The sequence below is a fragment of the Colius striatus genome, chromosome 3 (assembly GCF_028858725.1).
Source record: "Colius striatus isolate bColStr4 chromosome 3, bColStr4.1.hap1, whole genome shotgun sequence".
Taxonomy (NCBI): Eukaryota; Metazoa; Chordata; class Aves; order Coliiformes; family Coliidae; genus Colius; species Colius striatus.
In genome coordinates, this window is record NC_084761.1 from 34,137,190 (window position 1) to 34,151,872 (window position 14,683).

The following is a 14,683-nucleotide window of genomic DNA, read 5'->3' on the forward strand; positions in this document are numbered from 1 at the left end:
AATCAAGAGTCAAAGGAGTGCATACCTGTGATCAATTTTTGTCTGCTTTGCTAAGGAAAGTGTGTAGTGCAGAACTCCGCATGTGCAAATGAGTTTACCTGAGATGCAGCATTGCTAGCTTGGAGGTGGCACTGTGCTAGAATGTCTCACCAACTTGAGGACTTTTTTGAGTTGCCTACATGAGAAATAGGATGACGTCGACCACCACAGTTTAAAGATGCAGACGTGCCATATGTATTCTTTTCAAATGATAGGGCATTCAAAGCCTAAAGTCTTTTGAGATGAGTCTTCTGTGCACTCCAAAAGCAAGCATGAATATGGCAATTGGATATTTTAAAAATCTACTGTTTGAGGTCCACAGTCTGTCCTGGTGACATCTTCTCAGAAATACAAAAATCACTTCCTCCCTCTAATATCCTAAATTTTTAAAAAATACTATTTCAAATCTTTTATCCTTTCTATTTTGTTTTTCATTTATGTGCTTTATCATTGTAAGTTTAAACAAGCCCTTAATGAATGCATGCTGTATCTTTTGAGTTTGTGATGTTGTAAACACATGAGAAAATCACTGTTTTTTTACCCACAGCAAAATGTGATCCAGCCTGTCGACATGGAGGTGTCTGTGTAAGGCCTAATAAATGCTTATGTAAAAAAGGCTATCTCGGCCCCCAGTGTGAACAAGTGGATAGAAACATCCGAAGAGTGACAAGGGCAGGTATTCTTGATCAAATCCTAGACATGACATCCTATTTGCTGGATCTAACCAGCTATATTGTATAGTTTCTGGGACTGTTTGGAAACTACACTTCCAATGGGCATTTGTTTTGAATCCTGTCATTTTTAAGAGACTGTTGTCCTGCAACAAATACCAGTGATTTGATTTACTTTATTAATTTAAGTATAATATCCACAAATGTGCAGATAAATTCTTTGTATGTGTGTAAATATTCCTGTATTGTCTCCACAGACGTACCGATACCCAATACATGCACACGTACACATGCACGCAGTATCACAAATACGGTTTTGCAGCTAGTGGAATTTTTTTTTTAATATTTATTTCTTCAGGAGAAATGGTTTACAGAGTAATTCCGCTGTAAACCACATTTTCATCGAAGGACTTTCATGATGTCTTAATGGAGTCTTTGACATCCCAGAAATCTCGTCTCTATATCTAATTACAGCAATAAGAGAGCAGTTTTTCAAACGTCGCGGTATAAATGGCTGGACTTAAAATCCAGTTGTAACAGTTTCTAAGGTGAACTGAACCACATCACGAGACAATATTTCAGAACTCCGTAATGCATTCCTATCTAGGCAATTCATTGTAAGTCTATAACCTTCACCTTCATCAATGTAACTTTATTACAGAACGTTACGTATTTCTTTATCTAGCATAGATGCAAAAGTCTGGTTATCGCAGCTTAATATGAAGTTTGTTTCAAGTGTTTAATAATTAAATTATATTCGCATATTTCAAAACCGGTCATCCTAGAAGGTCTGCTTTTTATCATATATTTTATTTAACAATGGGCACTGGGTTCGTGTTACATATTTATATTATTTTATTTTATTTTTATAATATAGACATCACCTAGATGAGCCAGCTTTACCATGTCCTGTAAAATACTAAAGTTACATTTTTCACCATCTTAATTGGAAAGACGGGGAAAGAGAGAGCAAACACGCTCTTTAATGTGTTGTGGATCTGATCTAGAAATGTATCCTTGTGTCAACTTGTATTCATTTCCGACAGATGAAAAAACTAACCACCAACCAATCATAATAAAATTCCAGCATATGTTAAAAGTGTTTTTAAAGTGATTTTCACTGTAACAGGACAGTCAGATTATAAAAAAGTAGACTTCTGCCGATTTAACACTGAACGGAACGTCCCTGGATGACAGCTCGTGTGAGCACGTTGGCTGTGTAAGATGTCACTTGTACAAAATATATAACGAGTCTCGACACACGTGGTTCTAAATATAAAATGTTACTTGGAGAGCTAACGTAAAATTGAGTCTTTGTAAATGTATCAATAAATATGGTGTACATGCTCTAGTCAGGTTTTCAAAAGTATTAATACTCTAATTAGATGTATCTTCAGAACTGTTGCTGTCTTATCTCCAGCTCCACGGCATTGTTGGCAGTTTCTTTGCTCGCTGCTTACCAACTATCAGATTTCCTTTGCACTACCTGGCTTGTATGAAAACTCAGCTATGAAAAGAAAGCAGAGTAGCCACCCTGTGCACATCCCATGGTTCTTATAAGCAGCTGCACATGCTTTTATGATTTACCACATTTTAGGCAATAAGATCTAAAAGACTTTAGCCATATTACTCCAGTAGCAAAATTACCTCTCCAGGGCAGCGACATGCAACAAATTTTCCCTTAGAGAAAGCTGTCGGTCTTCATTTAGGAAGTATGAAATCTGTAAGTACAGCATGCCTGATAACTTGCATTTCTCTGCCTTGCACATTGTAGCTCAGAGAAACAGAAAATTACATTCACCTTCCATATAGGTTTTCCTGGGTTTCGAGTGACCTCATGCCAAATGGAAATTGGTTGAGAAATCTTGGTTAAGTGCTCAGCGAACAATGGTCTGCATTAAAAAGTGCATGCATAATTTTGCACAATGTAGATTCAACTGACATTCCATTGAAAGACGTCTTGGGATTAAATGAGCATGAAGACCAAATTGCCCTCTCACCCTAGAAAAGGGTGGTCCCTTATAGTCACACGAACACTTCATTGGCTAAGCAGTGTGACCAATCTTAAAATGAACTCTGCGGTAGCATCTGTAGGTTAATAGCAGCTCTTTGTCTCCGCTGCTTTCTGCCTTTAGTCTTTTCCCTGGATTCCATCACAAAAAGTTTTACAATTAAAAAATGTCCTGACAACCATTTTTGTAAATTGACCTTAGCATCTAATCTTTCCTTATTCAACCTGGGTAACAAAAATGTGAACCTCTCATGAATGAACCAGCTGTCTAAATCTGTCAAATAGCAGAGTTTTATTACACTCTTCATAATCAGCAAAGCAAGAAAGTCACTGAAGTATTTTAGCAACATTTAAATGTCTGACAGAGATAACATCTTTAACACCTTCTTCAATGAGAGCTATTTAAAACTAAACCAAACTTTAGGTCCACTGTGACTGACATATTGTTTTCAACAACCAGGTGGGGAGCTTTGATAGTTCTTTTCTCACTACTTAGTTCCCAAAGACTTAAAAAACACCATGAATGGTACCTAAATCAAAGATCCCCAGTGATATGGATGCTATAGTCATGTCAGGAAGGGATAACAATGATCTTGGAGTTTTTATCTTAATAAGACTGTTCACTAGGGAAACCAGAAAATAAAACTCCAGTAAAAGCTAAGAATGAAATCCAGGCCTCGTGCAAATCAGCAGCAAAAAAACCCTCACATCAGCTGTGCTGCACCTAGAAAATTGTTTTCAAAATTTAAGGAAAGTTCTTCATTTTTTTTTTTTAAATCTGTTTATGTCATTCCATCAAAACTTCAAAACTAAGAACTAATCTAAGTGAAGATTAGAGGGAGAGTGGAGATAGATTGTGCTGCGTTTTGCTTCATTTTTAAATCATCTTTTATATCATATGAAAGCAAGCATCTGCATTAAGCCTACATGGGCATACAGGAAGTCCCAGTGGAAAAGAAGTATTCACAAAAAAAAAAAAAGGACACAAAAAATCCTAGCTGCTTATTTATCAAAAGAAATTATACCATTAAAAAGAGTAAGTAAACCCCAGGCCTAGCCACCCAAGATGCTAATATAAAAAGGGCAACTGCAGTAATTGCCCTGAGAATTGGCATACAAAAAAAAAAAAAAGTCTGTAGAAAGCTCATTGCCAGTTAGGTCATTCTGCAGCCATTCTCTCACACAACCTCCAAGAGTGTCCCAGAATAAAACTGAGCTTATAAATGAAACTAGATAAATGAGGCAATTAGATAAGGGCCTCCAGAAGGGATTTTATGTATGTGTTTGAGTTGTCTCTGTCTCTCTCTCTCTCTGCCCTAATCTTTTATGCCATTCATTTCTTCCTTTATTTGGAGATACTGCCTCTCTGTTCCCAACACATTATACATTTCAGGCTTTCTACTGTTAGAACAAACATACCTGTTGCAAGAAACATAACTCTGTTCCTGATGTCTTCTAGGTTTCAGCCTTTGTTTTATTATTTTGGGACAGAAACCCTTAATCTTTCTCTTTTTAACTGCCACTGATCAGAAAGAAAGCACGTTATTGCAATATGAGGAGAAACGTCTTTACTCCGTAGAAAGCAAGGAGAAAAAAGATACTATGTAGAATCAGCTCAAAATTGTTTCGCTCCATTTCAGAAAAAGTTAACTCATTTTTCTAATGCGTCCATTAAGAAATATTAACCCAAAGCCTCCCTCTCAGGACAAATTTCTTCCTTTAATAGTCAGCAACACAGCTGCAAACCCTTTGTACATTTAAATCCTCACAGGTTATTCTATTTCATGCAAACAAAGTATAAGTTAGAATAAATAAGAGTATAAACTCTATAGTGACAACATGACTCCTCTGTTTATCTCCTTCTCTCATTAACTTCTCCACATTTTGGCTTTGCAGCTTCTTTGTTTCTAGAATGACAGGAAACATCAATAGTCCCTGGGTGCTGCAGGTGATGCTTATTATTTTTTAAACTGCCTAATAGATGTGTGCAGCAAAGAGACTTCCCAGCAGGCTAAGGCTTTTATCTTTTTATCATTTCACCAAACTGTGTTATTTTATAGTAACTTCTAATACTGTATCTTAGATGGACATTTAGAGTTCAGGGATACTAGCCTCAAGCAGCTCAGCCTCAGGCTGTGAAGCTCAGCCACAGATAGACTGAAGTTGGAGGAAAAGAGAAAGGACTTGGTCACTATACAGTCACTATGCTTACCAGAAAGTTACTAATTTCAATTCAACAACAGAAGCCTCAAGTAAAAGGCAGAACAATATTGATGAAATGCTTTTCAGTATATACTTTCTCTGATTCGGGGTTAGAAACAAGTACATTTTCAAGTACAAATATGCAAAATGGAGATTCTGAAAATGCAAACAAGTAATTTTTCACAGGGCTAAAGTCCCATTAAGGTGAAAATAAATAGCGTACATGTAATTCTATTTGCATCCATGAAATAGGCATTTATAACATTGGGTCAGCCTGGAAAAAACAACTCTGAGGACATCCTGCTCTACTTATTTTTCCTTAATTAGGTAAATCCTTTAAAAGAAAATAATGCATTTTACCTTACAAGTCTTTAGTTTAACTGTGTATCAGTTTAATTAGGAATGGTACCATTTTGATCTTCTGTCCAACTGAATAGGTGATCTTTGTCTCAGAAAAAAAAAACCAGAAGGAAAAAACAGACGGGAGCCACAAAGTAAAGAATTTAGATTTATTCTAATCTATATTTCCAGAAAATATGTACCAAATAACCTTAACTTGGGCTAAAAAAAAATATATAAATATTTCAACAAGTAGTTTCAGGGCAAAATATTGTAGATATGTTGGAAAAATTAAGGCTCTTTTGCTAAAAAGGTCATTGTTTTCAACAGCAGAGTAATTCAGTGAAATAAGACACATGTACTTTATGGGATATAGGTGTGAAACTGCAGAAGCCACCTGAAAGTTTAATACAGGATTACCTTAATCTTTGAGGGCCTGACTCGAAGTCTGTTGATGTCAACTGAAAATCTCCTTTTGACTTCATTAGTTATAGGATTAATTCCTTGAAATATATCCACTTAGCTGGCAGAAGATCTGAACTTCAGACACATGACCTCTCCATGTCTGCATCGGCAGTTGTTAGACACACCAAGGTTTTCTGGAATAAAACTGCAGTTTCAGCCCTGCAAAAAAAACCGTACAGAGCATAAAGATTCTGTAGAGGGTATACTCAATCTTGCGTTTCCTCAGAGGTATTGCCCACATGTATACAAGGGGTCTATTAAATCTGCCAGATTTGTTGATACTTTGTTTTTAAATGCTGAGCAATTTAGCTCACTTTTTTTTCTCTTTCACACATACATAGTTACTTCAAACGTGTAAGCCACTACACAAGAAAGTAATTAAGATACCAGATCGCTAGCCCCACTTATGAAATAGCCATGGTAAGACGGGGCCCAAAGTTGCTCACAAATGTCCACAGAAACGTTCCATCAACTGTTTTAAGTCCATTATTACAAAGGCTGAATTCAGCAGCATTAGGCACATTTTCAAACCTTTCTTCCTGTATTTCACAGGAATCGTGTATTATATTCATCAAGACAACAGCGTAATTCAAAAGTGTTGTTGTCACCTTTGGTAATAAGACTAGTAAGACTGAAGGAGACGAGACTCGGTACTGAAATCACAGGTGTAAGCAGTTACGAGGTGGGACATTAGCAGGCATTCTATAGACACATGTGAGGCAAAGGGATAACCTCCTGTCTTTGGAGTCATTGATTTCAGTTACAACTCTGCACACAGAATTTATCATGCTATAAAATGCACAACATCCAGTCTTAGCACAGCAATTAATTCTGCATGGATTTACACTGGGCAGCCTGACTAATCAGGCAATATTAATGCCTTATCTCGGAAAACAGAAACATTGCTAGTTTATAGCACTGTACAAGTGGTTCAACTGACACATCACTCGTGAGATGTATAATAATTACTCATTTGGTCTATATTTTAGCAAAGGATTATTATGTTGTCCCATAACCCAAAGAAAACTTCCATAGGCTTCCACAGGAAATTTTTCTTCACGTTGTACTGTACAGTTTGATCTGAAAGCCAAGCGATATGCTTACCAGAGCTCTCAGTTCTGAAAATATTTCATTCTAGTGATCATTTCATGCTAGAGAAATTCAGAAAAAAACTACTATTCTATGTTACTTATATTTAACATATACCTGTTGTCTACTGTACACACACTGGCTTTCATAATCAAAAATGTCAGAAAGTATTGCTAAGAATGTGCAAAGCCAGCCGCATTATTGGAGGAGAGCTTGATTTCTGCTAATAAAAAACAGCTTTTCATATCTTAGAAGTGATCAGTAGGGTTCTGTGTATCATATAGTTCCGTTCCTTTTACAGTCTATGAAATTCTCCTATTTATTTTCATTTTGCAATGAAAACAAAAGGGGAAATATTTAAATGAAGAATTGCTTAAATTACCATGAAATTTCAGAAAGAAGGTGCTGACTAAAACATGTGAATATTTGAATATGAATGGCTGTGTTCCTAATATTCTTGGGTGGGGAGAAGGCAGAGAAAACAGGCTGTTTTGGAGGGCTTTGTTTAATGTACGACACATTTTGCTGTAGGACAAGAAGGGGGGTTCCATCACAAGACAATAACAAACAAACCCCATTTTGTGAATGTTCCTAGGGGGAGCCACTGAAAGGAAAATGTTCTAGGCAGATTCAAAACTGGTGTGCAGAATGAGCATATTAAGATATACTGAGACCAGAAACCATTTGGTATTAAGTCACCAGATGTATCTTGTAGTGATCTCCATTAATACCAGAAGCAGTAACCCTATCCTGTGAATTATCCAGAAATGCTATTAGATGTCCCCCACAAAATATACTGAAGAATTAGAACTTCAATTCCCTTTTGAGAACAATTAGATTGTAATGGGAGCCAAGCACAAACGGAAATAACTAAATTCTGTCACTTGAGAACATTACCATTGTGATATTCCTCTGTTCAATGAGTTTTATGTTATAGTTGTTGTCAGGTACTGTATGTACATTTGAAATGTGGGGAAATAGCTTAGAAATATCCTTCAAACTACGTTTAAGTATCTTCTATAAACTGTATTATACTACTAAGCATATCCTGGCACCAATCTAGCAGAGCACTGGAGCACACAAGTAATTTTAAGCATATGAGTTTCACTGAAGTCATGTGCTTAACATTAATATAATTAAGTGCTTTCTTGGTTTGAGACCTTACAAGTCTTTGCAAGTCTGCCTACGCAGACTACATATGCTATACGTGTATTTCTCTTTAAAGAGACAGCATGGCTGAAGTTCACAACAGGAGAGTTCAGTGACTGTCTGCCACAAATTCTACATAGACTGAAATAATTGCGTCTTTGTGCCTCCACTTTCCACCTGAAAATTAGTGAAGCCAATCCTTGTAAAGCGCTTTGAGCTCTTAAAATGGAAAGTGCTATAAAAACTACAAATTATTATTATATTAATGAACACCATGTATGTATACACACTATTATGTAATATATAATATATGTATAATGCATATAAAGTCTAACAAATGTATTTGTGTAATATCTGAGAAATGAAACAGTTGTATCTGGAAGTGATAAATGCATAGAGTTGGATTTATTGTTAATCTGTGGATTTAATGATTTTTTTAGACAAAAGGATGTTTAAGTATATAATTGCTTTTCTTAATTTAATATATTTATGTAAATGCATGCATGAAGTTCTCGATAGATAGTTATTCTGTGTCCCTTAAGCTAATAAAATATATTAAACTTTATCTTACTATTTGAAATACATCTGCTGCTTTAAATTTTTTAATGTTTTTGTTATGACTAAATGCATAATTTAAAATTAATGACATTTTCATTTTAATCAGCTCTTTGATCTTTGCAGTAAAAGCAAAACGTCAGCATTTTATATATTCTTTGAAATGTACGCTAGTTTTGTTTATAGAAATTCTAAGATGCTGTCCTAAAATGTGACTGAACACTGCCATTATTGAAAGTTTGGAGTGGAGTTTCCTGTTTGGTTCTGACAAATGGGAGTGAAAATTTAAGACTTCCATATTGAAAATATATGGCAAGCAATACATCAATGCACATATAGCTTAAACAAGGGAATTTCAAGTATAGGATTTTTAAGTATAGATATTGTGGAAAAATTGTTCAGAAATAATGGGAGAAATGCTGGGAGGTCATTTCTTCATTTTGTTTCTTCAGTATCTCCAGAGAAGCGTGTCATCAAATCAACGTATGTTAAATTCAGATGTACCATTTCTAGTGGTTTGAATAAGGGCCGTAAAAAATGGATGCAGTATGGAATTCTTTCCATGTCTCTCCATTTTAAGTAAAAGGTTCTGTTCCATTGAAATCAACACCTAAGCATATACTTCAGAGTAGGGCCAACTCAATATATCAACTCACTGTATTTTTTGATACAAAAGAACATTTAATCATGACGCTTAAATGCAAACTACACTTGCAGCTTACATCTGTGAGAGTAAAATCCAGTTTGTACAACGAGCACTAAAAACCCAAGGACTTCTTCACATGCTAAGTTTACCTTAGTGGTTTTGAAATGCTGTTGGTCTTACACATTTAACTTACCTTAAGTGTTTAGCCTGTCCTGCGTTTATTTTTTAGGCTAAAGAATGAAGCATTATTGACACTACGATATTGATGTTATCTCTACATTTCAAATCTAAGCCAAAATAATCTTGACATTTTCATGAAATTGTTTTTCCATTTTTCAGCTAGTTATACCATTAGTGATATGGGCTGGTGGCCAGTCAGAAAACTAGGATCCAAGGAAAATTTGAACTTCATCCAAATTTGAGGATATTTGAAAACTGTATTTTACTTCTGCTTTTCAATGAATAAATACAGCAGTTGGAGCAACGTTCTTCTAAATGCATTTGCTTATTTATTATTTTTTTTCATTTGAAGAAGAGCTGAGAACAAGAAAACAGCTGGAAGGTAGCAAACAAAGAACAAAGAAATCAATGAGGAGTGGTTTGATTTTTTTAGTGAGATGTACGTTCATGTAGAAAGTAAAAGAGTTCTGTGAGATGTAGTACATAATTACAATAAATACAGTGCAGTGTGTAGTTCAGGTGACATCATGAGTCATTGAGTTTGTTCTTGCAATTTATTAACACATTATGAAAACCCACTGACATATTTATAAGCCTTGGAATTAACAGCTACCTTTTATTTCTTTTACAACACATAAGACATGATTTTTATTTCAAGAATTATATACACTCAGCTGTGTACAGCAAGACCGTAACTCTGTCTACAGCTTCTGATAGCATCCTAAACCTGAGAGGCTAGAATTCTGCTCTGCCTTTAGATGAATCCAGGGAGGTATCCCCTGCCTTTTGAACAAGGCTCACGAGATTTGTCATCAGAACTTTCAAGAGGAATTCAAAGCCGAAATGCACAGTTCTGGAGCATTTCGTTTTAATAATATAGTTACTAATAATACCTTTGCTTCAGTGACCTTTGCTTCAGTGTTTAATCACTATTCTCAAAATATGTACTTCAGATAAGTTATGTCCTTTTATTGCCTTCTCTTTACTTTCACTTATAGCTCTGTTCTTTAAGTCTTTTGTTCTTTGTTTTATGATAGAGATGCTGCTTCTCCATTTTATTGCACTAAATTTAGTACATATCTACAAGTTCTTAACAAGACTGATTACAGCACAAATGTTTTTTATTTTCTATTTTGTTTGAACAAAAACACTAACTTAGGGATCAGCCCCTGGTTTCACTCTAAATTAAAAATGCACCGCAAGTAAGTAGGACAGAATCTTTAAAATGCCAAAGAATCATTTCGGTCTATGTGGTTGCATTTATTTATTTTGGGGGAAGGAGTCATATTTGATGACATGTTTGTGGATGACATACATCCCTGGCAGAACTGGGCAAAGTGGGACATAGCTTTGGTTTTGAAAAACCTCGCTGAACAGTGACTTTCTTGTTTGCGTGGTTTGGGGTGGTTTCTGGGGTTTTTTAAACCTTTTATTTTGAGGGGGTTTTTTTATCTTTCAGAGCTGGGAATACTGGATTTTGTCTGAATTCAGAATTTTGGGCTGAAACAGTTGAATGAATGGCTCTTACTCTGGTTGAACCATCAATATTTAACATTTATCATTTATTATTTAGGCTGTTGCTAATACTGCCACCTTCTTCAACTGTTGCTTATCTTACATTAGTACAAGTTCACTGATACAGTTGTCAGGAAGGGAATTAGGTTACATGAAGAAGCTGCTTTTCCTTCTCACTGATTTAATATTACTTTAAATATATTACACTCACAAGTATTTGTCATATTCCACAATGAAACCAGTGTCATACTAGCAGAGATTGCTCATGCTACACGCAGTTCACATGTTTCACCTTTCACTACTTTTTATTTAAGTTTGATTACTCAGAGATAGATCTGCTGATGGAGAGAATGTAGGAGTTGTATGCTGGCCCTCCATTACATCAAGCGATATGTCCTCCTTTCTATATAAGAAAATTGAAATTCACTGATACATATCAGCTGCTGGAGAGAGTTCAGTGCAGGGCCACAAAGATGATTAAGGGAGTGGAGCATCTCCCCTATGATGAAAGGCTGAGCGAGCTGGGGCTCTTCAGCTTGGAAAAGAGGAGACTGAGGGCTGATCTCATTAACGTTTACAAGTACATAAATAGTGGGTGTTAGGAGGATGGAACCAGGCTCTTCTCAGCAATGTCCAGGGATAGGACAAGGGGCAACGGGTGCAAGCTGGAACATAAGAGGTTCCAAAGAAACAGAAGGAAAAAATTCTTCCCTGTGAGGGTGACGGAGCACTGGAACAGGCTGCCCAGGTAGGTTGTTGAGTCTCATTCTCTGGAGACATTCAAAACCCACCTGGATGAGTTCCTGTGTGATCTATTCTAGGTGACCTGGTTGGACTAGATGATCTTTTGAGGTCCCTTCCAACCCTTAAGATTCTGTGATTCTGTGATATACAAGCTATTTCTGATTCAAGTAAGGCAAACATACCCATGAATCAAAGGGCTCAGGAGATTTCTAAAGAAGAGATTCAAACTCTAAGAATTCTCATGCAGTGGAATTAGTGCTTTCCTGGCCAGATGAATAGAACAGGTGCAGATCTCGCTTTCAGGTCTTTAAACTACACCAGTCCAAATAAATTACAGCTACGGAGTGTGTTTAGCAATTTCAAGCAAACATTAGAAATGCAATGCCCATGGTGCAGATAAAGTGCTTATGAAAAAGGTGGACGCAACATCTGTACTGGCACAGAATGCCTGTTCTAAAGTAATAGCTGCAAAATTCCTCCTATAAAGCATAAGGCTGTTAGTACAGCTGCAGCTTTTAATAGCTATTGAATTTCTCAATCAGGGAGGCAGATCCAGAGCAAGGGAAATGGACAAGTGAAACTATAAACTGCTATTTTACACCTATGCATGTAATATCAAATAAATGAGGTTGATCCCTCACTTTTATTTTTTTAAGAAATTCATCCCTGGAGAGCTTCGTGCTCGATCTTACCTAGCAAGCCATCAGAAGGCACTTACGTCAGTCTAACCCTGAGGTTTCCAAGATGTGTAACTGTACAGTCTACATACACCTGTTGCTTATTATAGCTGTACCAGAAGCCTGCAGCTACACACACACGCATAATACCTCATGCATCATTTGCGCACTTATTCAAAGCTATTTGGTTCTAGATCACTAAAAATAAGGAACGACGGGATACACAATAGACAGTTTTTGAGATGCTTATGCGAGAGAAAAATTACAGTAAATTGACAGAATTGCACACAGACTTGAATATAGGCAACGGGATGCAACCAACAACCTCATTACCATGTTAGCTTATTAAAATTATTCCAAAGAATACAGGCATCTGACATTTTCTGGGTTTTCTTATTTAAATACCTTAGTAGTAAGATGAATTTGTGTCTAAGAGGCCCTCTATTTATTAGAATCATATTTACTTTGCAATTTTAATTACTGCTGTAAAAGTTTATGAAAAGTTTATGGAACTTCTATGGAATTATCAGATTTGCTGAATGCAAATAAACTGTCATTTTAATATTTTCTAAACTTATTATTGTCTTGCAAACTCATCACTTCTTTCCTTAGCCTGGAAATAAGATGTACCATGTAATACTCAGGCAGCAGTGACTGCTGAGACTGCAGATTAATTTGGTATGGAATTCACTCATAATTACCCCAGGTGAAACAGTCTTAATATCTTACTTTTAATATCTGTCCTACATAGATTGGACTGAGATTTTTTTTGTTTGGTTGGTTTTGGTTTTTCAGTTTTGGGCCACTTTTTCTTACAAGAAGACAGCTGGTTTCAAACTACATGCCATTGATGTCTGCACAAAGCATGTCCCAGGCATGCAAACCCTTCTGAGTCCCAAACAACAGCTCCATCTACCCAATTTTCAGTACTACTTAAATTTCCTGGCACCTGATCTTACTATGTACATTTTCATCTGGCTAGAAACTTTTCTGGCTGACATACATCCTCAGAAGTACCTGAACAATGTGGACATAGATATTTATCTCCTTCTAAAAGCAACACAGACATACCATTGCCAAAACTTGCTTGAGACCTCGGAGAATCCTGAAAAGTTAGTCATAGCATCTCAATTAACTTCATGGGTGGTGGTGCCAGTTTAATGATAAGAACACTACTACGATTGAGAAAGAGATGGAGCTAACTCTGGATTACTTCCCAAGAAATTGCTTTGAGTGGTTAAATCCAAGCTATGGTGCAGACAAATGATAAAAATCAATGGGTCAAAAAAAGAGAGAGAAAAACAGAATCTCTGAATCTTCTGGCCTAGAAAGCCTACTTGAAAGTGGAAAAGGCCACTAAATTCATTCTGTGTAAGAATTTAGTTATACACTACATTCCAAGTAGCAGGACCCAGAGCCTCTATTCTTTGTTCTTCTTCTAGGTGAGTCGAACTCCCGTTTTTGCCTCTGTGCTCTGCTTTTCTAACTGTTCCATTTTCAACAGGCAGCACTGAGAATGGCTCTTCTGCTCTTCTTCGTGTCACCCTCACTGTGGCAGAGCATCTCTGAAATCTTCAAGATTTGTAGAATAATTTAGGAACAATACCCAAAGTGTTTGTTTACAGGAATAATCAGGGATTTTTTTATTTTTTACTATTCTACAAATGATAAAAGCCCCATGCATATCTATGCAAATCTATGACATGCATAGATTTACAAGAAAGACTAGGCAGAAAAGGCAAAAACCCATCACAGAAACAGCTAAGAAAACCGCCAACATCAAAATTACCACCTAAGAGCTAGAAATTACTTTTTCTGTTTTTCAAAATCCACCTGCCAAAAAAGACCACAGAGTAAATCCAGATTTCTTGATGTCCACAGGAGCTACCTGTGATTTCAGTGGTGCCAGTATAACAGCCCACGGAGATATAAAAATCTGATTAATTTAAGAGTCTTTAGGAAGGCAAGTTCAGGCAGCAATGGGCTTCAGTGGAGTATGTGGCTATCACTGAGAGTTTTGAGCTTCATCTCCCCTACAAAATGAATACCCCTACTAAAAGCTCCAAAGATTTGTCACATTTAGTCACTGAGATTTTTAAAAACCGCAAGATTAATCTTTTCATGCATCTTTTGAACAGGTAACAGAAAGTGCTGAAGTGGTTTCTATTGTATAAAAGGAAATTAACTTTGTTGAAGTTTTACTGAGTAATGCAGAGATCTGGGAGATAGCTTTGAGTCAGCCTGAATATCAGCAGCAGTTGGTAGTGGCATCAGGAAGTCTATGGAAGGAAAGAAACATCTCAAGTAAGCCTGTGAAGCTTTGCATGACTATTTGTAACTAAGACCAGTCTCCTGAAGTTCCCACTGGACAACTCATTCAGAAATCTATGCCACAAGCTGC

The 14,683-nt window shown here is 36.4% G+C and overlaps 1 protein-coding gene across 1 annotated transcript in view; it reads left to right on the top strand.

The window, feature by feature from the left end:
• The window catches only part of HHIP (hedgehog interacting protein), an 83,464-nt gene extending 74,971 nt beyond the window's left edge, over positions 1–8,493 (top strand). The window contains exon 13 of the mRNA XM_061991962.1: positions 587–8,493. Within this exon, the coding sequence (XP_061847946.1) occupies positions 587–780 (194 nt within the window). The 3' untranslated portion in view covers positions 781–8,493. The remainder of the gene's footprint in view (positions 1–586) is intronic.
• Positions 8,494–14,683: the final 6,190 nt, after the last annotated feature.